This window comes from Elephas maximus, chromosome 6, assembly GCF_024166365.1.
Source record: "Elephas maximus indicus isolate mEleMax1 chromosome 6, mEleMax1 primary haplotype, whole genome shotgun sequence".
In the NCBI taxonomy this organism is placed as follows: Eukaryota; Metazoa; Chordata; class Mammalia; order Proboscidea; family Elephantidae; genus Elephas; species Elephas maximus.
In genome coordinates this window covers 59,499,259-59,516,118 of record NC_064824.1, presented here as the reverse complement: position 1 = coordinate 59,516,118, position 16,860 = coordinate 59,499,259, and the positions used below count along the sequence as shown (strand labels likewise).

Sequence of the window (16,860 nt, the reverse complement as noted above, 5' to 3'; positions counted from 1 at the left end):
GAGTTCTTAAGCTTTTGTGCCACCAGGGCTCCTTTATTCAACTCTAGTCTGCTAATATATGGACCACTGAGGGCACAGTGGTTAAGAGCTATGGCTGCTAACGAAAAAAGTTGGCAGTTCGAATTCTCCAGCCGCTCCTTGGAAACATTATGGAGGAGTTCTACTCTGTCCTATAGGGTCACTGTGAGTCAGAATCGACTCAATGCCAATGGATTTTTTGTCTGCTAATATATTGGAAACCAGGCTGATGTTCAGACCTTACTCTCTGCTTTGACCTCAACAACTTCAAAGGGTTAATCAACCCCAATCTTTCTTGAGCTAGTCTTCTTTGAGAACTTTGTATAATCACTATATATTGAAGGAACATTTCATCTTAACATGCAGAATGCTTTATTCTATTTTTGCAGTTTCTTAAAATCAAAGTAACTGAGAAAGAATTATCCTCACAAACTCATTACTTATTGCTAACTTGACATATTCAGTTTGATCGTCTGGTGTAATGAATATATTCTCAAAGCTAAATTGATTATCTTGACACTTGCTCTTGGCACAATACAAAGAAAGTTTCTAACTTCAAATATAAGGTCTATATATTACATTATAGGGTTCAAAAGCTAGAGGATCTAAGATGTGTCTTAAAAAAATCAAAGACATTCTGTTATTTAGTTGGTGAAACTATGAATTTAAGGCAATCTGAATACAGGAGGCCCAAATATAAAGAATATCTGAAATGTAGATTACAAATATGATGCCTTTCCCCAGTATCTTACACTTGAACAAAATAGGTGGCAGTATAGGCATATTCAGTTTGCAAAGATGGCAATCTCAGATATACAATGTTCTATTTATAACATTTTCTAGGAATTTTTCTCTTTAAACTTCATTGAATGCATGTGGCCAGCAGCAGCTGAACTGGAAAACTTTAGGTGGGCATTATCATAATGACATCGAGAAACTGCTTAGAGTGAAAAGGTCACAATAGCAAAAACAAGAAAGCAACTGTCACGTGGACTCCATGAAACAGAGTAATTGTTTAAGTTTGAGATTATACAATACATTAAAATAGCTGTTATTGTTGGTAATAACTGCTATTTACTTTCTTTAATGCACATGGCTAAATGCACATTGATATACGCATTTTATGCACAGCAAAAACATTGGTTTTGTTTCTTCAAAGACCAAGTAATAACAGTACCTGATCAGATGCACACATGAAATGTGCGTGGCACTGGAAGCCTGGGAATCACGGTATAAAAACAGAGGTGAAAAACCATTGTAGTGACGGTCTCTGGTCAGTACCATATTCCCCAGGGAGACTCTTACTCTGTTTCTGTTACACCCATTTCTGATGCCACACTGCTGTAAAACCTCGCTGCCCGTTAGGATGAGCCAGTCTTTCCATTCCTTCTACATCCCTAACTTTGGTTGAGACAGGCATTCAGCCAATAGAACACAGTGATCAGCACGTGATTGTGCTCAGCCATCAAATAATTAGGCTTTGGATACACAGAGATCAAAGCAATTACACTTGTGGGTATCACTTTTTCAAAAGCCGAGATCTAAGCATGAAGAAAGTCAGGACCTGTGCTGCTCTCTTTGTGCTCACCATGAAACGCAGGAATCACAGGCACATAAAGCTATTTTTGCTCTCAAATTATCCTCTCAACATTTGTCTGAGAACAGCTGTTCCTTTAATTAACCCACTGTTTGTCTTGATCTCATCACTTTCTGACTCTGGGGACACTGCAATCCCATGTTTATCCACTCTCTCTCCATCATCGCCAATCTCTCTCTGTCCCCTGGCTCTATGTTCTCATTTTCAAACATGCATGGCTCTTTTCTAACACAGATTACCCTCCTTTGATCCCATTCCCCTCTCCAGCAGCCATTCTACTTTTTCACCTCTTTGACATACTTTCTCCAACTCCTTACCACCTATGCCTTCATAATTTTTTTCTTTTAAATTGGCTTCTAGTCCTGCCTTCCCTCCCCGAGCAAGCCATTTCTTAATATTAACAATTATCTATTTTTAAATCCTTTTCCTTATTCTGTTTGCTCTCTATAACGTTTTCCTCTCTAAAGAGTTTGTAATACATTTTTGTCCCTTGCCTTCTACTTCTGATGCCTCTTTCTCAGGTTTTATCTATTGGTTGCATTTCTTTATTCTTCTACCTTCAAACTGTGAACATTATGCAGAGTTCAGTTACTGTTCCTCTGATCTTTTTTCCTACATAGACTAAGGATTTTTAAGCTGCGATCCTCAATCTGAGATGCCTAAGGAACTGTTACTTAGGGTCAGGAATCAGCTGGAACAGTGGGCTTAAGTGCTTTCCTGCCATTTCTAAAAGAATAATTCTGGTTTTACCTGTTTTATACCATTTCTTTTGGAGAGCTTATTTGTGTTTACCAGCGTAAAGAAAATTACATCAGAGGCATAAAAACTAGGTTTAATTTTTTGTTTCACCACTAACTATATGAACCACAAATCTGGGTTAGATGCTCTTCTGATATGGTACAATAGCACTCTGTACCTAGCACCCTAGTACAGTGCCTGGCATGTAGCAGGTTCGAAAATCCAAATACCAGTGATGGTTATGTGTCCCAGCAAGGATATCCAGTGATACTGCTCTCTTTTCAAGTAAAGATAATGGGAGAAGGCATGTATTAATACTATCTCTCATTCTGATCAAACTGCTTTTCCCACCTGCACACTTCCTAAGTGACCCTGACACCCACACTCATGCCCTTCTTATTCCTTGTGATGGTTAAGATTGTGCGTTAACTTGGTTGGGTCATGATTCTCAGTGTTTATATGTGATCACCCCCATAATGGGATCTGCTGTGAGTACCATCAGTTGAAAGGGAGTTTCCTTGGGCACATAGCCTGCATCTGAATATAAGTGAACGTTCTGGGTTTTGCCTGCTCTGGATCCTGCAGCTGGCTTCTGCTCTCCAACCTGCCAATCTTGGGTTTGCCAGCACCTGCAGCTACATGAATCAGGAGAAGCCTTTTAGTCTTGCCTGCTGATTTTGGGATTTGCTGATCTTCACAGCCTATGAGCAAGAGCCCTTTTCTCCAAAAGGCTGATCTTGGGTTCACCAGCCCCTGTGGCTACGTGAATCAGGAGAAGCCTCTATCCTGATCCACGGACTTGGGATGTTCCAGCTTCTACAATTGTGTGAGCTGTTTCCTTGATATAAATCTTTATGTATACATATATTTATATGCTTTACTGGTTTTGCTTCTTTACAGAACCCAGCCTCTGCCTGTAGTTAATGAGGCAAGATTAGACTATGTTAAAGAGGATTAGGGTAGGATGTAACACCCTGGCTCAGGTTACATCCCTGATCCAATGTAAAGGGAGTTTCCCCGAGGTATGGCCTATACCACCTTTTATCTTATAAGAGATAAAAGGAAAGAGAAGGGAGCAGAGAGTGAGGACTTCATACCACCAAGAAGGCAATGCCAGGAGCAGAGCATATCCTTTGGACTCAGGGTTCTGATGTAGAGAAGCTCCTAGTCCAGGGGAAGATTGATGACAAGGACCTTCCTCCAGAGCTGACAGAGAGAAAGACCTCCCCTGGAGCTGACACCCTGAATTTGGACTTCTATCCTAAAATGTAGAAGTAGTTTTGAAACTGTGAATGGATAGAGGACTTAGAAGGAAGTGAGGAGAACAATTAGCAACTGAGAAGGCACAGATGATGAGAAGCAGCAGCAGAGAACCAGCAGCAGCAAAGAACCAGCAGCAGCAGAACCAGGAGACCAGCACCAGACCGCTGGAGCCAACCCAATGAGCAAGACAGCTGAGTGCCTTCTGGCTAAAGTTTACTCGAAGAGTGGGGTGCCTCCAGGCACTTATCGGTGGAGCTACAGAGCCTTGTAACACTTGCCCCAACAGGGCAGGTCCAGGCATGAGGCCTGGGGGGCCGAGAAACCAAGGAACCAGGAAGCAGAAGCTGAAGAGACAAGGAACACAGGAAGCAGAGTTGCCTCAGTCTCAAAAGGTATGGCTATGATCTCTGAGGTTTCAAAGGGTGGAGCCATGACCTCTGGTGTTTCTAAGGATGGAGTCACTACTCAGATGGACTAGGAGAATGGGGCCACCCAAAGCTGATGAAGCACAGTTGCTGTCCCAGTAGGCCTAGAAAGTGGAGCTGAAGCCCAGGGCCAAGGGGCCTCCACTCAGAATGGGGAGAGTGTGTCCAATACCTAGAGTGTGAAGGGCAGGGCCATTGTGTAAATGGTCTCAGAGAACAGAGGATTATTTTCAAAGCCTTGGGGGCTAATGTAATGTGTTCTGCTAACTTGCTTGGTGCCTGTTATCCCTTCTTTCCTTCCAATTTCTCTCATTTTTAATGGAAATGTCTAGCTTGTGCCTGTTCCACCATTGTGCTTTGGAAGCAGATACCTTGTATTCTGGATTTCACAGACGAAGAGGAATTTTTGGATTTTGGACTTAAAGTTGAATTAAGACTTTTGCTCTGATATAGTGGAGTGAGTGTGTTTTACATGTGACAAGGACAGAATTTGGGGGGTCAAAGGGTGGAATATCATGGATTGAATTGTCTCCCCAAAAAATATTAGTATCAATTTGGTTAGGCCATGATTCCCAGTTTATATGGTTGTCTACCATTTTGTCATCTGATGTGGTTTCCCTATGTGTTGTAAATCCTATCCCTATGATGTTAATGAGATGGATTAGTGGCAGTTATGTTGATGAGATCTACAAGATTAGATTGTGTCTTAAGATAATCTCTTTTGAGATATAAAAGACAGAAGGGAGCAGAGAGACAGTGGGACCTCATACCACTAAGAAAGCAGCACTGGGAGCAAAGCATATCCTTTAGACCTGAGGTTTCTGCGCTGAGATGCTCCCAGACCAAGGGAAGACTGACCACAAGAACTTTCCTCTAGAGCCAACAGAGAAAGCCTTCCCCTGGAGCTGAAACCCTGAATTTGGACTTCTAGCCTACTAGACTGTAAGAGAATAAACTTCTGTTTGTTAAAGTCATCCACTTGTGGTATTTCTGTTATAGCAGCACTAGATAACTAAGACAATCCTGTTCACAACACCCTCACTATTTGCTTTTATTGGGAAAGCTATTTTGTATTTCCACTTTGATTGTTCTTGTCCAAAAATAGGAAAGCTCTGTTTAAAACTGTCTCTAAAGACCAAGAAAAATTAAAAAATCAAAGTACTAAAAGCTATGTTATTTTCAACATTATAGCATTTAAACATTCTTCACAAAATGATAACATAGCATTATTTTGGTTTAATTTCAACAACTTCAACGTCTTCTAATAGTAAATAAGGATACCAAATCTCCAAAGGGCTTAAGGCCCTATCTCAGCAATTTAAAGAAAGAACGTTGGTAGCTGATGCAGCAGTTATAACTGATCCTTAAAGGACATATTACTTCAAATATTTGCTGTATAAGAATCTATACATAAATGCAACAAACAAGTCTTAAATTAAATCAAAGGAAAGAGTCATTTAATGGCCACAGATACGCCACAGACACAGTCTTAGAGAAATTCCAAATTGCTGGCATACCAAATCTAGACAGAGCAAGTAGTCAATCTCATCTTTAATCCTAAACTTTAATATCACCTTCAACAGGTAATATCTGAGTACCTCTATCATAAAGGTCATAACTTCTAAAAGCAAAATTAAATTGCAATTCAGTGATTTTTTAATTCATATTTTCAAACATCAAAATAGTGTAATTTAGACCCAATGAGTTTCTTTTACCTCATTGCTCTAAATCTGAAACCTTTAATTTCTACCACTAAATTTCTTTGGATTAGTTGTAAATTGAAAAGGCCCTACTGGAAAACCAAAATAATCAAACTTTTGCAAGACAAAATTTCTGTATAGTAAAATTGACCTTGGTTCACTATCTACTTCTTTTAGGGAATACTTAGAAAACTGAACTTCAGAAAGGTATTCTTGGCAGAGATGCTATAATGAGAACTCAAGTATCACATGAGTGGCTGATTAGATGACTTTTAAAATTCTGTTCAACTCTGAGAGTCCGTGATTTAGGTCATGAATCAATTTAAGGCACTCTTTATCTGCTGAGTAAGTTCCTCATATTTCCTACAACAATAGCCATATTTATAAAAAGAAAAGCCCAACAGCCAACAGGGGAAATGGTACTTACGAGTATTGTGTCAGCAGTTCCAAGTCATTATGCATGTTGATTGGATACACTTCACTGAGTTCAAACAACTTCTCCAGGGCTTCATAAATGAAAATGATGCAAATAAGAGAAGCAAAAGCTTCTTCAGTAAACCGGGTGATATAGCAGACAAGGGAGCTTGCATCAGTGGCCACAAGTATGATACACAGGGTGGCAGTCCAAAGTCCAATACTAGCCCTTAAAGATAGGTATGACAACCCATATTCTCTATGAGGAGGACAAGGAAAGAACAGATGAAAAAATGTCATTTAAGAGCCTGCCACTATTTTAAGTAAATGGAAATAAACCTAATTCAGGAAGTAGAAGTGAAAAAACTTCATATCCCATGAGTCACTAAACTCAAGACTTTGTCTAAAGGAAACATCTAAGGGGAAAAAAATCAAAAGGAGTTTCTCAGTGCCTAGAACTGAATACCATTTTTATAAATATTATATAACAACATGCAGAAATTTTTTACTTTTTCTCTATTTCCATGGAGAGAAAAATGTCAAGCTGAATCAAATCAGCCACCTCCTCCTCTCCCAGCAGTCTTCCAAAGGCCATGTCAGAAGAATGTAAACACAGTAGAGAAATAGAAAGGGGCTAAGGGCCAAGAGTATATAACACTTACTTGCAAAACTTAAACAAAATCTTTTCAAACACCAAAACTGGTCCTGTACTGCCTAATATGGTAAGAGGCTGTCCACCAAAGAGAGAATAGGCTATCCCGGTCATGGAGGCTCCGAAGAGAGATTCGATTGCACTCTGTGTAGAGATATAAACGGTTCCATTACCTAAGCTGTACAGGCAGCCGTTATGACTAGGGAGAAAACGTTTAATATGTACGAATATATGCTTTCCCCTTCACCATGAAAAGCCTAGCAATCTTTAGGGGTAGGAAGATGAGAGAAGGAGCGAGCGATAGGCAGAAAATTAATGGTAGTAAAAGAGGGCGTGTCCTCTCCACCTTCCTTCTCGTACTTCTCTGTTGCCTTATTAAAAGTTTAAATAGATTCAGGATAAGTATCTGGACAGAAGCGTGGCCTGGATACATGTGAAATAGCTGGGAATGAGATCAGAACCCTGTGTAATACTCAAAGCAATTTGTTCTGAGATATTCTGCTCCTAGGTTACCAGTTTCACTAGCTATCCAGGAAATTCATATGAAGTTTATCTGACAGACCATACATCAAATTTCTCCTCAAAAAGGAGTCCAAAATTAAATGCTAACTTATCTATGAATCTCAAAAAGTGCTTAAGTTTCAAAGTTCAGAGAAAAGCACAATACATACTATACGACCTTCAGTTGCTTCTCCGAGCAGTCCTCCAAACGTGATGACGGGAGACATACACGCACAGTAGAGAAATAGAAAAGACGCTAAACACTGCAGGCTGAAAGCATCTCTGAAGTCACTCCAGAAGTATGGAGCTTTTCTTTTGATATCTAAAATAAGTCCCCCAAAAATCCTAAGACAGGGGGAAAAACACAATAGTAAAGCTCAAATATAAAAAGCACACAAATCAAAAAGCTCGTTCGCTGTGTTGCCAGGTCACAGAGTATGTTTTCCATCAGAAGAGAGTCATATTAACCTGCTACACTGTATTATGACCTACAGCAACAGCTTTGCACCATGTGTTACCTCAGTTCCTAACAAAATATTGTATCGATAACCAAAAAGGCCCAGGTTCTCTCAAACAAGGCTCAGAGCTCTTCCTCAATCAAAATTCAAATAATGAGATTCAAGGATTACTTGACTCTCTGTGACACTTCTGTATCAGCCTATTCCTCCAAAACTCAGGCCTACCACTCTCAACTTTTGGCAGGGTTTTCTAATTGTTTACATTCCATTTAGCATTGCAAAAAGGGAGGGAGGGAAGGTAAACTGGCTTTTGTACACTGCAATAGTGAAGATCACCCTAGAGAGAAAAAGCAGTGTTTTAACCATGGTTCCTACTCTCTCTGCCAGAAAACTTTCTCACCAGATACTGTTCCAGGCAGATATCTTAAATGGCTTTGTAGGTGACGGCAATATTTAGTATAGAGAGATAGGTTCCAGAGTCTTTTTCATTTTTAGGGTACTAAGACGGGACCTGGTGACGTAGTGGTTAAGAGCTATGTCTGCTAACCAAAAGGTCGGCAGTTCGAATTCACCAGACGCTCCTTGGAAACTCTATGGGGTAGCTCTACTCTGTGCTATAGATTCACTATGAGTCGGAATTGACTCAATGGCAGCTAGTTTTTAAGAGGGGGCCTTATAATAACCTAGATAAATGTAATTTTGATCCGCTATCCCCTAAATATTTCCCAATGTCTATCATTCATAAGACAATAACGGCCTTACCAAGCCCAAACCAAATGCATTGCCATCGAGTTGATTCTGACCCAAAGCAACCCTGTAAGAACACAGTAGAACTGCCTCATCGTGTTTCCAAGGCTGTAAATCCTTATGGAAGTAGACTGCTACATCTGTCTCCAATGGAGAGGTTGGTGGGTTCAAACCACCGACCTTTCAGCTAGCAGCTGAGTGCTTCAACCACTGTGCCACCAGGGCTCCTTAATAATGGCCTTAAATACCAAAAAACCCACTGCCGTCGATTCTGACTCATAGGGACTCTATAGGACAGAGTAGAACTGCCCCATAGAGTTTCCAAGGAGCGCCTGGCAGATTTGAACTGCCAACCTTTTGGTTAGCAGCCATAGCACTTAACCTCTAAGCCACCAGGGTTTCCAATAATGGCCTTACTTGGTATAAATTCATTTACTCCAAACATAACCAAAAAACCACACAGAAACATTTGAAAGAGGATTGTTTGGGGGGCAAATTATTAAATTGTGAAATGCTGCTTAAAATTTGAAGTCTAAAAATTTTCTATTAGGAACAAGAGCTTTAAAAAAACAGGTATTCTCATTCTTTGAACATTTAATAATAATATGCAAGCTTAACACTTGACTACTGGAAGTTCTTTGTGTTCATGGAATAAAGACGCTATACTGAAATGAATAAGGCTATGATTAAGTTCCTACATGAAGGTTACTGCCAATAGGAATATACTTGGATTATACGAAAATATTAAACTTTTGTTATTTTAATCATTTGGAAGTCTTAGAATCATATCAAAAATGATTGTTTCCTTGAGAAAGAAATTTTGGTAGGCCTTGAAAATGTACATATTCAGAATAACTGAAATTTTTGCCTATAATTTGCCTGACCTAACCTAAACGTGGAAACCCTGGTGGCATAGTGGTTAAGTGCTACAGCTGCTAACCAAAGGGTTGGCAGTTCAAATCCACGAAGCACTCCTTGGAAATTCTATGAGGCAGTTCTACTCTGCCCTATAGGGTTGCTATGAGTCGGAATCGACTCGACGGCACTGGGTTTGGTTTTGGTTAACCTAGACATAACAGTAACATATAAATATCTTACTATGATGTGAGTGATCAAATCACTATGTTTTCCTAGTGGTTGCTTCCCTGGGATGTGTAGTAGGAGAGGGTTGAAAAGAATGAAATTTTAATTGGAAAAAAAAGGACATTTAAAATGCAGAGAGGCTTGAAGAGAACCTGTAAAATTCACATACACACAAAGATTATCTTAGGTTCCTATACCTATTTTGCTTTCAAAAAATGCATATTTTTTTTATTTGGGGGATCATTTCTGAATGACTTCTTAACTTGTCAAAGTCACAATTCAAAAGAGTTAATCTGTTAGTTTATTTATCCATTCATTTTTCTTTATACCCCACCTAATCCCAAAAACAATTAGAGATGGTTATTAACTATTAATTTGTAATTAACATTTACAGTTTTGATAACACTATTAGACCACTGCTTTCTAATTAATTACTTATTAGAACATACATCAGTTTAGATAGCTGTTGACTGCGTAATAACTGTGCTTTTAGCAGCAAGAATCTAAATCCAGAAGTGGGAGTTCATTACAGGGAACAGTTTAAGAGCAGCCCAGATGTACACCAGCAACTCCAGGAGAGCAGATGAGTAATGGACACTTCAGGTCATGTCAGCCAGAAAATCTGTGGAAGAACTCTGGAGAAATGAAGAGGCTGGACATTGTGACCTGAGAGGATTTAGGAAGCAGTAAGAAAAAGTGAACTTCACAAAAAATCCAAGCTATGTGGCGTAGTTAACACCTCAGAAGGAAAGAGAGAGAGAGAGAGAAACCACCCAAAATAAAAAAGGCAGCATTTGAAAATATGAAAGCAAACAGAATGAGTAACAAAGCTTCCAGTGGAGGGAAAAGGATATAATTATTTGTACCATCTCAGATTAGGTATGGAGCCTGAGGAAGACATTAAAGGACATTTCCTCAGGGACAAAGCATAGATAAGGAAAGAACATAGGAGAATTAAAATGCACAGAGTTGTCAGGAACTGGAAAGTCAGCTTAGAGGACACAATGCACGCGGGATGGAAAACAGCCTTGTGGGGAGGGGAGCACCAATTCTGCAATGCCTTTGCAATTGCCTTCAATTATAATGGAGGCTGTACACACATATTCCCTGAAGAGAGACCCACCCAAGAGTTTCTGATTTTCTGCTCACACATTGCTTGTAGAGAGACAAGCTGTCAAAAAAACATAAAGAACCATTTTAAGAAATAAATTGAAGCTTTCATCTCTTCGAAGACGTGTGATTAGAAAAATAAATCATAAAGCTCTTCCAAATTACAGCTGTATTAACAAAAAATACCATTATATACATTCCTACTTGTATTTAATGACATAGAATCTACAAGGCTGAGTTCTTGCTATTTATGTTTATTTCCATCTTGAATTTGAAGCTTTCAACTGGCTTTTTTAGAAGAGTCAGCAGACAGTTTCCTTATTCATTCTAAAATCTGTGAGTATATTTTACACAAAGCAAAATGAAAGACTAGGTAAGATAAAATGGAATGGTGAATCCACAAATCTGGTTTAACAATAATGACAATCATTAGCAACTCCAGAGCAATCAAATTATTGGCATTTTCACTCTCAAAGTGTAGATATTGAAAATACAAAATAAATTAGATTTCAAAACATCAATTGCTTATGGATAAGAACTGTATGTCATTTGTTCTGTAAAGTCCCTTAAAAGTATTTTTTACAAACCTTCCTGTTCGCTGGAGTTCAGGTCCACTGTGTCCTCCATGGGGCTCTGCTTCCCCATGAGCTGCTGTCCCATTTGGAACAGCAGGAATCTTCCTCTTCTCCTGTGGGAAGTTTTTAAAATTTCAAGGGCTAAGTGGTAAATAACAAAATCAACTTCTTCTCCTTAAGGCAATATGCCCAGTGGCTAATTTTTACTTATTTGTTCCATCACCTCTGGGAAGTTAGTTAGCTTTCTAAAGCGTCACTTCCTTTCTCCATTTACCTGAGGTAATAACAGTACCTGTCTCCTAGTATGGTTGAGAACTAAATTATTAAATTAACTAATATTTATTGAGTGCCTAGTGTGTGCCATTCATTGTTATAGATGTTGGAAATAAAAGTTAAGCAAAAAAGGCATTCTATTAGTGAGACAGACAATAAACTTATAATGTCAGGTAGAGACAGGAGCCACGAAGAAAGACAAAGAAAGGCAACAGGACAGAGAGAGAACATGTTGGAGGTAAGGTGGGGTGAGAAGGTGTCAGTTACGGTGGCGTTACAGTTTAACTGTTTTAAGATTGGAGACTTAAAAGCATGTTGTCTGCTAATAAAGATGACATAATACAGAACAAAAGGACTGATGACAGGCATGAAGAGGTAAGATCTGGTGTACAAGTAGAAGGTGACTTCAGATCACCAATAGTAATAGATAGGAAGGCAGAGTATATGAGTGTAGATGCTAGCAGGTAGGTAGATGTGGAAGTTTCCTTTTGATCATTTCACATTTCTCAGGGGAAGTGGGGAGCAAGTCAACATCTGAGAGTGACAGTCAGGAAGGATATACTGAAGGTTTGAGAGAAAAGGTGTGACATAGTCATCTAGAGAGAATCAATGGACTAACTAAGAAGTATGATTACCCAGCAGAAAAGGCCCACTTGAGGTATGTGATCATGAATTTAAGTGAGACAAGTTAGTGTGGTTATATGTTTTCCTTCAGCCACATTCAGTCGCATCAATGGATGTTCAGAGTGAAGAGTTGAATTTACACAGGGTTGTGGTTTTGACGGAGCTCTGGTGGCGCTCAGTAGTTTGAATCTACCAGCTGCTCCTTAGAAACCCTATAGGGCAGTTCTACTCTGTCCTATCCCCTTGGAAACCCTATGGGGTAGTTCTACTGTATCTTATAAGGTCACTATGAGTCATAATTGACATGAAGGCAATACGATTTTTGGTTTGGTGGTTTTGACAAGCAAATATGTGGCATGAAAGAGGGGCAAAGAAGTTGAGGCTATAAACAAGTTGTGAACATAACATACACAAAGTTCTTAAATGAATACTTTCAGGGTTTTCCCTTTTGAGGCAACAGATTATTCTCTTAAAGGAAAATAATTTAAGATGTTGTGTTTTATACACTCAGAAGACTAAAAACCATAGAAATTATCCCACGGAGAAAAATATTTTTTGAATGAATATGGGGTCACGGTGCTTCATATATTTAAATTCATTTTATTCCATCTAATAAAAGAAAACAGTTTTATAATATATATTATTCAATTACAGCATACATCTTTTAAAATATTAATATTGTAAGGAAGCATAGAGCTTATCTGTAATTCAAACTCATTATAAAGAGCTGTGCTGTCTAATATAGTAGCTACTACATGTTGTTGTCTAAATTTAAATTTTTTAATTTATCCTATTAAGTAAAATTAAAAATTCAGTTGCTTAGTTGCAGTAGCCACATTTCAAGTGCTCAATAGTGGCTTGGCTTATTGGACAGCACAGACTTCAATTTTAATGTTTGAGGAACTAATTGGTATTTACAGTAACTTTTAAAGTTTCACTCTCAATGTATTAATATTTCTACTGAATTTCTCTAAAAACCATTTATTAATGATTTTCTTTCTTATTATTATTTTGTGTAGGATTATATTACCTTTTCTAATATCCTAAGTACAAAGACGTATTCCCATTGCCACTGAGTTGATTCCAACTCATAGCAACCCCATAGGACAGAGTAGAACTGCCCCATACGGTTTCCAAGAAGTGACTGGTGGATTCAAACTGCCGACCTTTTTGTTAGCAGGCGAGCTCTTAACCATTGTGCCACCAGGGCTACACAAAGATCTACACAAGTACAGAAATGAGACAATCTACAACTTTTAAAATATTTTCTTAAGCAACTGCTTTCATTTTAGTAGTAGATCAACTGAAAATATGTGACTAGTTATAGAATCACGAAGTGATAATTGTTGAGAAAAGGAAAGAAAATACTCTTTAATAATTATGAGATGACTTCAAAGTGTATTTTCTTTAAATTGATCATGGAATGGAGATGGCCTTTTTAAGTACTTACGGTTGAGTGAGTGGTGCATTTGTTCATTTGCCACTCTAGCTAACCAGAAAAACTTCTAAGCCCAATGCTCAGTCCACTAAACCTCCTGTCACTTCAACTGGGAAAGTAGAGTCAGACCAGGCTAGACTCCACAGGGGCAAGTGCCAAAGGCAAAGCTGAATAAATGACAACAGAAGGGCTGTGGGGACAGAATCAGTAGGACTAGTGGTGTCGATATGAACTGTGGGTTGATAAACATTTGGCCACCACTTTCACAAAAGTCATGCCTACCACAAGAATACGACCCCAAACAATAGCAACAGTCTTTATTTCTATCTTTCTGGAATGTGTGATTGGTACAATACACACTGGATTTTTATAGGCAGAATCTTCACTATTTTTTTAATTGTATATCCACACAAAGGTAACACGAATGTAAGAATTATGATTAAAAATTCTGTCCAATCATAAATGTGATTGGCAGTAAATGATGGCTTGCCAATTCAAAGTTCTGTAGTGTGTCACACAATGTGATAGGAGGACAGTAATGAGCTTTTTCTCGAGCCATATTTTACATTTTTATTAAAATTTAAAATTTCCTCCAGTATATCTTTTTAAGTTGGGTCTAAAATTCTTTCCAGGGACATATAACTGTTTGATTACCATTGATTTAAATAGTTTATAGTCAAAATGCCAAATTGCTCAGTGAGGTGTGCTGGATAGGATCAATGAAGGTCATAAATTCAGGCCCCTGCTTTCTGAAAGTTATAATTTAAATCATTTGAATTTTTTTGGTGAGTTATACTATTTTAAGATGCATATTTAAAAGAGAACAAGAAAATGGAATTTTTAAGAGTGTTTTCAAATATACACACCTGAGAAGGAACGTTTTTTGGAGGCTCTATTCGAATGCTTGGGTCCCATTCTCCAGGAGGGAGAACAGTAACCTGATCTAGAAATTCATCAATTCCTGATACCAAGTCATTCCGATCTTTAGCTTTGTAAGCGACATCATGAAATACCTGTAGAAGGAAAAGAAACAGTATTTATACATAAAATGAAATTATAAAATTCTTATGTGTTCAGTGTTTTCATTTCCCAGTTTTCTCATGTAAGATTATTATAACAATTTGAGGAAATAGGCAGCTCTGACCCTAAAGAAGTTTGTGATACAAAATATTATAACTTTAGTTTATTCTATGAATCCACACAGATATGTGTTTTTCTCAGGATACTAGAATGAATGTTGAAATTCTGAAGCAAGAAGTAAAAGGAAGGAAGAGGAGGATGAAAAGAACCTCATGAAGCTACAATTCATGATTCAAACTAGGCAAAGGTTATTTTTTTATAGGTAAATCAACCACTTCGGAGAAAGCACTTGCTTAAGCATAGACAAGAAATTTATAAAATATATTTGAAATTTTAGCAATATTTAACCCTGAAATACATGAACTAATCAAAAGATTAATTTTGTTTCCATTTTGGAAATAATGCTATAAATTGGTATTTTCTGGATATATATCATATCTGAACACATGCAGAAAGTATATTTTCATTCAAAGTATGAGTTACATTTTAAACCTCCACACACACACACTAACACTCACACAAACACACTGTGATAGTCATTGGAGCTGCTGACAGACACTTCAGACCCCCTTCTGGCCACATGGTAAGATTGTACTTCCTCGCCATCTTTGAAATTGGGTGTGGCCTACTAAGTGTACATATCACTTCCAAATGAAAGTTACAAGAGCTGGTATGTGACTTATCATGTTACCTTTTGTCTGCCTAGATGGACATACTATCAGCCTCGGTGCCTAAGTAACTCTAATGACCAGAGCCCCGCTGCCAGCTAGTGATAGACAAACAACACGATAGAAATAAACCCTGGTTGTTTTAAGCCACTTAGATTTTAGTTGGTTATTCCTCCCACATAAACTAACCTCTCCTGACCAACATACATAGAAGTGATACACTTAATATTAAAGTGGTAAAAGTAAAAATAAGGATAAACAGGAAAAAGTAATTTACACTAAACATAATATAAACATTTCTGATGCTTTTTGTATTCCACATTATATGAAATGGGACAGAGAGATATTTGAGGTCAGGGACTTACGTATTATTCTTTATGCTGGCCTATATTACAATATTACAGTGACCAAATTTTCCAGGAAGTGTCTGCTTTCAAATATCTGGTCCCACTTTTAGGCCATTTCTTTCAGTTTCTGGTCTGATACGCAGTCTAAACTGCTGGGGAAGTGATAATAATGATTTTAAGACTTTTTCTTGACCTTCCAACTAAGAACATTTCACAAAAGGTCATTGGTGTGATGAATATAGTCTTTGCTTAAAGACATCAAAAATATAGTAATAGTACAGTTGCATTTTGAGAAAGAAAATTTTAAAATATTGAAAACACAGATGTCCCTGCTTCAAGCTTAGATTTTATGGTCCAGAAAACTTTCTTCCAAAGATCTTTACCTGGCCATGAGACCTAATCTGAACATTTAATAATTACAAACGTCCTTAAACACTAATCGATGTTCAGTTATTCTTCTCCTGCTAGTAGCAACTTTTTTTTTACTCTTTCTTGTTTTTATATCAGTTAATTAAAAAATTTCATTAAGAGATCACATGATTATATAGCTTGTTTTAGGTAGAGGAATGTCTAAATTCATCCAGGACAGCTGATTTTTTATTATTTTAAAGCTCCTCAAAGATACAGACCCCACAATTTTTAAATTATAAACAGCATTTACTATTGTTTTCCTATAGCAACTTCCCCAATAAATTAATTAGCCATTGCCTTAAATAGCTCTTCTCCTTTCTCTTTGCCTAGCTAACCCAAATTCTGATTTCAATGTAAATTTGATTTTCTCAGAGAGGCTTCCCTAACTCCTTCTCAAGTAATATTAGAAAAATCTTAAACAAGGTTAGTTAATAATTTCCTAACATCTTGTTCTTCCTCATGATAGCTTTTGCTATAATTACATTAATTATTATAATTAATAGTTAATTGTACAATTCGTTGTTCGATGTGTTTTCCCCGCTAAAACATTCATTCATTCAATAAATATTTAATGAATTATTTAGGTCCTAGGAATACAGCAGTGAACAAAACTAACAAAAATCCGTAACTTCATGGAGCTTATACAGTGGCAGAATGAGATAGAAAACAAGCAAAATTAATGGAGTATATGTTCTGTTGGATGGTGGAAAGTGCTACGGAGAAAAATAAAGCAGGAAA

General features: G+C 37.7%; 1 protein-coding gene across 1 annotated transcript in view; it reads right to left on the bottom strand.

Annotated features, from left to right (window-relative positions):
• SLC4A10 (solute carrier family 4 member 10) overlaps positions 1 to 16,860 on the bottom strand; it is a 234,851-nt gene that overhangs the window by 59,055 nt on the left and 158,936 nt on the right. Inside the window, exons 11-15 of the mRNA XM_049888826.1 lie at positions 14,483 to 14,629; positions 11,294 to 11,394; positions 7,479 to 7,653; positions 6,818 to 6,951; positions 6,169 to 6,414 (exon numbers count right to left, since the gene is read on the bottom strand). Of these exons, the coding sequence (XP_049744783.1) occupies positions 6,169 to 6,414; positions 6,818 to 6,951; positions 7,479 to 7,653; positions 11,294 to 11,394; positions 14,483 to 14,629 (803 nt within the window). The remainder of the gene's footprint in view (positions 1 to 6,168; positions 6,415 to 6,817; positions 6,952 to 7,478; positions 7,654 to 11,293; positions 11,395 to 14,482; positions 14,630 to 16,860) is intronic.